At 45.1% G+C, this 10,051-nt stretch overlaps 1 protein-coding gene across 1 annotated transcript in view; it reads right to left on the reverse strand.

Moving 5' to 3' along the window:
* The window catches only part of Tom1l1 (target of myb1 like 1 membrane trafficking protein), a gene marked incomplete at its 5' end in the record, with an annotated part of 48,279 nt that extends 38,228 nt beyond the window's left edge, over positions 1–10,051 (reverse strand). The window contains 3 exon segments of the mRNA XM_013519382.1: positions 5,376–5,454; positions 7,240–7,324; positions 9,892–10,051. Coding sequence (XP_013374836.1) covers positions 5,376–5,454; positions 7,240–7,324; positions 9,892–9,949 — 222 coding nt within the window.

Consider the following 10,051-nt stretch of genomic DNA (forward strand, 5'->3'; position numbering starts at 1 on the left):
ACATCTTCCAGACAGCACAAAAATCTGTGGGCTGGTAAAATGAATTCAGACGTTGCCCTGAAGGTACTAAGAAGGCCCCTAAGGGGTTTCTGTCAGTTTGTTACCATCACTCCTCTACCTGGAGCTCAAGGACAAGGTTCAGGCATGCAAAGTAACATTGTGGAAAGGTCCTCAGGCAGCGCTCTACAAAGGGAACTGGAAAGCAAAACACCAAGAAGAGGAGGAAGAGCTCACAGGGGTGTGACGCAGAAAATGTCTAAACTACGACAGCATAGACCCACGAGAGGGAAAGTCAAGAGAAAAGTACGCAGGGAGAGCATGGAATGGTTAATGTCAAAGAAGGAAGGGGGTTGGGAATTAAGTGACCTTCACTCTGGACATGAGACGGAGGGTATCTTCCTCGGGAGCCTGGAAGTGGAGGGAGCAGTATGACTGGAAATGTCAGGCATAAAAAGGACTGGTGGAAATTGAGATATTTTGAGTATAAAGCAGGTCGTTCAAGGAGATGTTTTGCAGGGAACTGTACATGCATGGCTACACCTTAAGAGAGTTAAGGGCCACCAGTAAGTCATCAACGCCACCTGGGGTGAGTACGGAGGAGAAATCACTAGGGCACTGGCCTCACCTATTACATACGCTGGAGAAACTCAAGGAAGGCAAAGGACAAGGTGAACACAATTTAGGGCTGGGCATGAAGGCACACACCTGTAATCCCAGCACTCCAGAGGCTGAGGCAGAAGGATAGTTGTAAGTTCAAGACCAGCCTGGGCTACAAAGTGAGCTCAAGGCCAGCCGGAACTGCATACCGAGACCCTGTCTCAAAAAAAGACAAAAAAAAAAAAACATAACTTAGGTAAGGAGAGCGGCAAACAGAAACAGAGAAAGTGTGAGCTGGTGTGGAAGAACTACAGCTGAAAATAGATTTCTAGAAGGGACCTTCTAGTTTCCACGCCAGCACCTTGAGTTAGAAGTCCCGGAAACCACAGCCTGACCAGGACAGGTATCAACATCTCTGCAAAACATATGCCTTGTCTTTACACCATGCCCTGTATCTAAAGTGTCACTTTAATGGCAATACAAAAAGCAGCAACAGGTATGAAAGTGACAGTTTTACAGTGAGGTGACCAAAAAAGCAATCAGAAAATACAGAAGCTGAGGACATACAGCTACATGAAACACGGGACAATGCTTTAAAGTGAAGGAAAATAAATGCAGAATCCAAAATACAGATGGATCTGTATCAATACAAGCTGGGTAGACAAAGCTGAATGGGCGAACAACAAATGACAGGAGCTTGTCCGAGTATTATTAAATAATCAGTTTCTAACTGGTGAAGTGCTGGGGGCTGGGGATTTAGCTCAGCAGCACAGCGCCTGCCTGGCAAGCACAAGGTCGTGAGTTCGACTCCCAGTACCGGAGAAAAACAAAACAAAACAAAAAAACTGGTGAAGTGCTGAAAGGACAGGTGTCTGTAGTTCAGTTTGAGTTTGCAGAAATACTTCAGCTATATGCTGGGCATGGTGGCGCACGGCTGTAAACCCAGCACTTGGGGGACCGAGGCAGGAGGATCATTTCAAGTTCAAGATCAGCCTGAGCTACAAAATGAGCTTAAGGGCAGCCTGAACTGCACAGTGAGACCCTGTCTCAAAAAGACAAAAACAAAACAAAACAAAACAGAAATACTTCAGACAATTGTTTGTGCAGGTTAAGCAAGATACCTGGCTTCTTGGTACCAGGAATCAAACTCAGGACCTCACACTTGCCCGGCAGGTGCTGTGCAACTGAGCTACATCCCTGGCCCTACTTTCTTTTACAGTGAAATAAATGGAATGGTGAATTTCTTGCTAACTGTAGCACACGTTGAATTTTTGGAGCACTAATATTTTATGATAATGGGTAACATTCCCAGTAGATCCATGCACAAAATCAAACAGTCAACATGGAGCTCTGAGAAGGTTAACATCTGGAGATCAGCAATCATGCCTTTTGTGTTTACCCAGTGGAATCCGGCATGTCAGGATTGATTACTTCTACATCACCTCCTCTATTACGTCTCTAGTACTGAACCCCTAGCCCCTGTGAGCAGTAATAAAACCAAACTGGAAAAATTACACACCAACTTTTCCTCCCTTGTTCTCAGGCATCTGATCCCGGTGATGAAAAGCTGACCAACACACACAGTGACAATCACCAAGATTTGGGGCTATAAGAGCTGATGACGGTGCAGAGACCACCCATGCTGACCATACCAAAGCATGGCTACCCTTACTCTACTAGAACACTCCTAGGAGAGAGCTCGGTTTTCCTTATTCTCTATAACTGCACCAACATTTCACACATCTTGGTGTTTATTCTTTTTTATTTTTTTGGTACTGGGACTTAAACTCATGACCTTGAGCTTGCTAGTCAGGGACTTGAGCCTCTGAGCTATATCCCCAGCCCAACATCTTGGGAACAACTATAGCTCACCACTTAGTGGGTGTTCCACAAAGGCCTAATAATTCAGGTTCTCAGAAACCTGTCTCATCGCTGGACATGCAACAATGACAGTAGTATCTTGCCAAGATATAACACAATGACTCATTCAAGAAAAGGACAGTCTACCTCAGAGTAACAAAGCCTAGTAGCAATGTTTTTTTATTTATTTTTTTTCCAGTACTGGGAATCGAATTCACGACCTTGTGCTTGCCAGGCAGGCGCTGTGCCGCTGAGCTAAATCCCCAGCACCGTAGCAAGGTTTTTTTAAAAAAGAAAACTACTAACTTCTTGGCCTGGGAGTGTCTATAGCCCAGTAATAGAAGCAGATTGCTTGCCTAACATGCTCAAGGACCCTCCCACAGAAAATAAAAACCAACTCCAGACTTCTTGATAAAACTGCCCCATCCACTGATGGTAGGAAATCACAGTACAGTCAGATTCCATCAAAGAGCTAATCAAGGCTAACAAGTCCATGGAGGACCCAAAATGACAGATAATACAAAGAACATTCATAATTGACTGTGACACACTCTCATCACTTCGTAGTAGTAAGATGGAAATGTCACTTATGGGAATTGTTTTTTAAAGAGTTTATTGGTAAACGTGTAATTGCCTTTGACAGACATTGGGTGATTCCTTCTATAACTAATTTCCCTCGTAATTTAAGACGGGCTTAAGTGAACACCGAAGTCAGTTGTGAGGCTGTGTGTACACCTCTGCAATGTGACCAGCAGCCTGAGGTAAGGTGCCTGGTCTGCTATACAGATAGCATCGGGAAATCTGTCCAAACATGTCAAGAATCAAAAGCAAGAGAAAATAGCTGTTACTCCTGATCTGAATGAACTGTGCCTCTAACGAGGAAGTTGTATTCTAACCCTTAACCCATGACTCTCATTTCTAGTGAAGCACAGGGTTTAGATTCTCTTACCCTTAGACACTGGTACGGAAATGCTGAGGAGGAGCTATGGCTGTGAGGTGAGCAGGCACTGGAGGCAAGCAGCTAGGTACGGAAATGCTGAGGAGGAGCTATGGCTGTGAGGTGAGCCAGGCACTGGAGGCAAGCAGTAAGGTTTGCAAGGTTGGACCAGCTCAACGGCAGGGAGACAGGGAGCCCAAAGAAAAACGGAGAGCCAGAGGAACAATACTCTGTCATAAGCCAACGCTGCAGGGAAGGCCCTGGTCCATGCTTAGATGGAAGCAACCACGATGGTAGAAGATGGGGAAATGGAGAAATGCAACCACAAAAACATCTTGTAGGTTGCACATGACACAGAAAGAGGCAAACCACGACAGGGGGTCGCCTGTAAGACAGCAGAGCAATACCCCATGCGGAAATAGACACAAACTCATCTTCTTGCCTTATCTCCCTCGCTCAGTTCTCCTCATTTTCTGCAGCTTCAAGAAACCCTGGATCTACTTCATTTTAGAGCATATCTACATTTCTTTTGGGCCTAACTCTGTATTTCTTTTCATTAGCTCTTAAGTCTTCCTGGATACTAGGAATTGGGATGAGGTGTGTGTGAGGACACTTAATCGTTAATTCAGTCAACACCTGATACTCTAATGTACCTGGCCTTCACCAGTGCAACAGGCAGATGAAACATAGTAGCCTGTTCTTTTAAAAAGACTTGATTCATTCTGAGAAACAACTTGGTATAGGGCAAGGGAATGAGATTTAGAAATCTGAGGATTAGGTTCAAATCCTGCCTATGCTACCTAATAGCCATTTAATCTCAAAATTCACTTAACTTCTCAGTCTTAAGTTTCACCATCTGTGAAATGGAACAAATAATAACAACCATCTCCACCCATGCCAACAGCATCAATCAGGTGTAAAGCCTTTCTGCTACTGCTCTAGTGTTTTTGTATTTCTACTGAAGCGCTTTAGTCGTTTCTCCATGGCTTGCTGCCTTCTGTGATCTTCCTGAGGTGCCTGTTATAAGTTAGACATAGGAGGGTGAAGGAGGAAGACACCTCTGAAACTATTTTCAGATCCCATCTGAAAGGTTTTCTTAGTGATGGCATTATGAGAAGTCAATTCATTTCTTCTCATTCAGCTGGTTTCCAAGGACATCAGATGTGATGCATTTTCTGTTGCGGATCTAGACACAGCGAGCTGTGCTCATATCTGCCCTATAGCCCTCTTGATAAACACTCCCAAAGCTCTTAAGAGCAGGGTGGTGCTGGCAATTGTTGCCATAACTATGAGTAGTCCAGGACTGGAAGAAGAGAAGTATAGTAAAGGCATTCAGACGGAATCAGAAAGCCACACAACTTATTATTAGGCAGCAAACAGGGCTCCTAATACACACACAAAAGTAAAAAGGACAACTCTCCAAGGTTACTGAAGAGGTCAGACAGCCAAAAATAAGAGGAAACGGGAACATGTCAAATAAAGAGTCCACATCCAAATCACAGATGATATGGCACACAGAGGAATTGCTTACATCAACACAGAACTTTCTGTAAGGCATACCAAGTCGCTGACCTTGGATGGACATAAGCTACCAGCAACTCAAGATTCCACACAGATACTCAGGTGAGGTAGAAAGCTAACAGGGAGGCATTTTTCCACATCTCTAATTCTCCTCATCTTCAATTATGCTTACCCAGCCCACACACAGATTTCTTGATTCACTTAGTAGCTACAACTTTTAAGCCACCAGTTCCTTTTTCCTATCCAGATAAAACAGGGACACTTTTCTTCCCCAAAAGTAAAAGCTACTATTATAACCAGCTAAACTCTGTTTTGTACTTCTCAATACATGAGAAGTCTTAATTCATACAGGATATAACTTTTGCTGACCTAGTAAGTTATCTCAGAATTATTATTTTTTAAATATGTGACTACAGCGTGGGAAATTCTGGAGTCTTAATTGGAACGTTAAAGTACTTACTGACAAGGTAAGTTGGATTTCTTTATGATTGTAGTTTTTGGAAATCCTTTTCTTCAAGGCTTTCACTGCATCTTTTGGCCTACGGCAATAAATAAACTGAAATCACGAATCTCGGCACGCAAGCAGTCTCTCTGAAAAACAATATGCTTTGTGGAAAGAAGAATGGCCAAGGAGCAAAAATCTTGGGTCTGCTGTAGCATCTCTGCTGGATCACTTAGCTTTTTCCACCTAAGTCCCCCATGAACATAAGCGGATGCTACCACTTTCCACTTGTGAAAATCCAAAGAAACATTTACGTAAGGGGCTGAGGATTTAGCTCAACGGCAAAGCGCCTGCCTGGCAAGCGCAAGGTTGTGAGTTCGGTTCCCGGTACCGGAGAAAAACCAAAACCAAAAAATAAAAAATAAAAACCACATTTACGTAAAAGCGTTACCTACAAAGCACTGCCCACGGAATGTGCCCACCCCACCTCTATCAATGCATACAACCAATTTACAGCAAGTGCAATCCAAACCAATGAAGGAGACCCTCTTAATTAAGACTATCAGGGCCGGGGATGTAGCTCAGCGGCACAAGCGCCTGCCTGGCAAGCGCAAGACTCTGAGTTCGATTCCTGGTACCAAAAAAAAAAAAAAAAGACTATTAGTATTTCCTGGGCAACCTATAGGCCTGGGAGCATAAGAAGAATTACAAGGTGAGCTTCTGAAAGGCTACAGGAGAAAGAACTATAAGTAGAGGTTACCCTAAGATGCCTTTTCTGTATTATCAATGAAGAAACTGGAATTATCAGTGAAAAGGTTGAGAGGATCTAAACACAGTAAACAAGATTATAGAGAAAAAAGTACAAATATTTAACAGTGCTAACCATGGACCAGGCACGGTGGTGCACACATGTAATCCCAGCACTCAGGAGGCTGAGGCAGGAGGATCATTGAGAGTTCGAGACCAGCCTGGGCTACAAAGTAAGCTCAAGGCCACCCTGAACTGCATAGCAAGATCCTGTCTCAAAAGGACAAGAAAAAAGAGTGCTAACCATAGTACTTTCCACTGACATGTAATCAATAATTAAACTGCAATATTTTCTTCATTAATATAAACTAGACTAAATCTTTTACTGTCAGTTATTGCTTTAATACGTACAGAAAAAGAACAGAAGCGTAACCTTTATATTAACCTGCAGTTTTCCAAAGTCAAACTAGTAGGACTTTCTGAATGACTTTGTTTTTTTGGTACTGGGAATCGAACTCAGTACCTTGCGCTTGCCAGGCAGGCGCTGTGCCACTGAGCTATATCTCCAGCTCCTTAATGACTTATTAAATAAATTCAATCCTCTGAAATTTAAAAAGTACATCAAAAGATCGCACATCACTTAAGAACATGGCATGAACTTCAGTGAGTTAGCATTAAGAAAAAAAAAACCGGTAAGAAGGAGGAAAAAAGTTAATAAAGATGACTGCTCAGAAAACCAGTCACCACTAGGAGTCAACTAGCTTCTGGATAATATTTTTTCAGTTACATAAAATGTTGGCAATCAGAGCAGGAAAAATCCTAAAGAAGGAAACAATCTAGCTCTCTTTTCTCTTAATCTTTTAGAAACAACTTGAGCCACCACAGAAAGAAAATCTGAAACTTCTTAAAGAAAAGGCAAAAAGAAAAAATAAAGGCAAAAAAAAAGATAACACCATATGCTGGAGCAGAGAACTGCCCTAACACATCAACCTGGCGCCTTCCAGAGGTAGCAGATGGCTGTGGGATGATGAAAACAATCTTTTAACAAGAAAACCAAAGAGTCTGCAGGAGAAAACATGGCGTAGTCTCGTGTTTCTTCTCAGGGACAAATACTTGGAGGTAACACTGGACTTACCCCTCCTGGGTGGTGTTAATTATGTCGCAGATGTGCATGAACTGACCCCAGTCTTCAGTCTGAGCACCAGCAAATGTAGCTTTTTCTGCAAAGAAAAGGCTCGTGTTCAACCTGAGCTACAACAGAATAAAAAAAAAAGCCTGGTCTCTCTGAAACAATCTGCCTCAGATGTAGCAGCAAGTACTGTGATATGCTAAAGGGCCAAGTGGTTTTTTTTTTTCCCCTTGAACTATTCCCTGCTATTGAGGAATCAATCAGAACTCAAATTCAAAGAGCTGCTTTTGCAAAAGTAATGAGTGACCTATTAATAAAGACTGCAAACACAACACCTGGCCACTGGGCCCGATCAGGCCGGCTAAATCGCCGTTTGTCCATCTTTCAGAGAACGGAAGTATGGCTTATTGAGCAGCCACCTACCAGGTGAGCAGTACAGGGCTAAGTACTCTATCTTATGCAATCTCATCGAGCCCACTGTTAGAATTGATGAAACAAAAACAACCACAGGTTAAGGAAACTACTCAGGGTTACATAGTAGGAGGTAGAACTTGCATTCAAATGGAAGTTGCTGGATCCCAGTATTTGCTTTTAAAATTTATTCACTGAAAGAGGGTGAGAAAACCAGAAGTGATCTCTTCTGTTTCCTAGATTAACCAAAGCTGCACCATGAGGAGTTGCAGGTTCTTATACCAGGAACTCTATTATTAAATAATTATATAGGGCTGGGGATTTAGCTCAGCAGCACAGCGCCTGCCTGGCAAGCGCGACGTCGTGAGTTCAATTCCAGTACCGGAAAAACAAACAAACAAACAAACAAAAATTATATATTCCTCCCCACCAGATGTCCTCTTTAATATTACAAAGTATTACTGGGAAGACCCAATAATGGGTCTCAGGAAGATAAACTGTTCAAGCCAACATTAATGAACGGCTTAGCCAGGCTGGTGGTGCCAGGCTGGTGGTGCACGCCTGTAATCCTAGCACTCGGGAGGCTGAGGCAGGAGGATCTCTGTGAGCTTGAGACCAGCCTGGGCTACAAAATCAGCTCACAGCCAGTCTAAACTGCATAGGGAGACCCTGTCTCAAAAAGACAAAAAAAAGTTGGGGGGAGAAGACCCTGCCCACACAAACATAGAGTCTTGGGAATGAAGACAGAATAATGAAAAAGATTAGCCAACAGTAAGGCAAAAGGGGGCTTGGTGTGGGGGAATCCCAAAGTTTATCCTGCTAATTTGGCACTGGGTGCTAAAGCTGACCAACAGGTGCTGTGAGGCACCAGTTCTACCTGCCAGATGCTCCGTGCCTGTTGCTAACTCTTCCCTCTAGATTTTCTCATCTGCCTTGAAAACAAGTCAGCCTTCCAACACCACAGCACAGCCCACCTCTCTCCCTTCCTCGGTTTGCGTGTTTTACATTCTTCTGGTATTGTGAAGGTTTTGGACAGTGTCAATCCCAACACTTGGTGTTTGTCGTCCCTGTAAGCAAGTGAGTTCGCTCCCCGAGGTTTGAAGTCATCTCCTACTTTTGCCTGGTGGGGGTGCCTGGTCCAGTTTCAGGTATGTAGTTGGCAGTTAGTAAATGTTTACAGAATTAAAGAATTAATCAGACATACCGCTGGCAATTCTTTTGCCTATGGCAATTCAGCCGGAATCTGGTTTATGCTCACAGTTCCTTCTAATACGGGACAACCAACAAAGGTATTCTAACATCCGGTATCTAATAACCAACCAGGCGATGGACAGTTAAGAAAGCATTTATCCCTACTCCTTCTGCTGTAAGGATGTGGAAACTCGGGTTCTCCTAAGTAGTACGTTCTGCCTCACGCAGCTGTTAATGGAGCAGTGACCTAATCTCTCCGATGTGATTCGGAGCCTCCTTACTACTACAACTGCCAATTGTCTAGATGTCAGCACCCCGCTGAGTTCCCAGTTTGCCTGGCATTAGTGAGTACTGGTGCCACACCCAGTTCCCAGGGGAGGAACCAGGGAAAAGAGGGAGGAAAGGGCTCCTGGTAAGAGTTACTCACCGCCTTCTACCTGTGTAATTCAGAGTACACCACAGGCAAGAGAAACGAGTTTGGGCGATGCCCCCTGCTCCCTAGGCCTCTGTGACCACCCCCCACTTGGCACCTCTACTCCAGACATTTGCATTTTCATTCTCTTTGTTTACCCAGAGATGCAGCTGAGGTTGCCTGAAAACTGTGGTTTGGAATCTTACAAGTCACATCAGTTAACACCCCTGAGCTTTCTTCCTCATCTGTAAAATGGGCACAACAGTAAAACCAACGCGGTTGACAAAGGACCTAACCTTGGCCAGAAGTTTCCACGCCTCTCCGCACAGGCGGAAACACCCACGCCAGCGTGCTGCGGCCCACCTGTTCGGTTGCTCTCTCCGCAAGGAAGGGGCAGGGAGAGGCATTTTGAGAAGCGGGGTTCTAGAGTGGGTCCCTCCCCGGGCAGACGTGAGGGCCAGGGCCGGGGCCGGGCGGAAAGAGGGAGCTCGGGAAAGCTGCAGGGGGAAGGGAAGCGATTTCCTCCAACTTGGTCCAACTCCGTCCCCCTCCGCTGGCCGCGCACGGATCCGGCGGGAAGGGCACCGCGATCCCCGGCGCCCGCGGGCCGTCGCTCCGAGGGCGTCTCGCCCCGCGCCTCTTACCTACGAGGTGGCCCACGGAGGTGGCGTAGGGGTCCCGGTGGCCCTTCCCAAACGCCATGGTCCCCTGGCGCGCCGGGCCCAGGAAATCCGCCGGCTCCCGACTCCTCCCGCTCGGAGCGCGGCTCCTCCTCTCGCCCGGCGGAGGTGGCGCGCCGGGCCG

Source organism: Chinchilla lanigera, unplaced genomic scaffold (genome assembly GCF_000276665.1).
Source record: "Chinchilla lanigera isolate Chin_1 unplaced genomic scaffold, ChiLan1.0 scaffold00050, whole genome shotgun sequence".
Classification (NCBI taxonomy): Eukaryota; Metazoa; Chordata; class Mammalia; order Rodentia; family Chinchillidae; genus Chinchilla; species Chinchilla lanigera.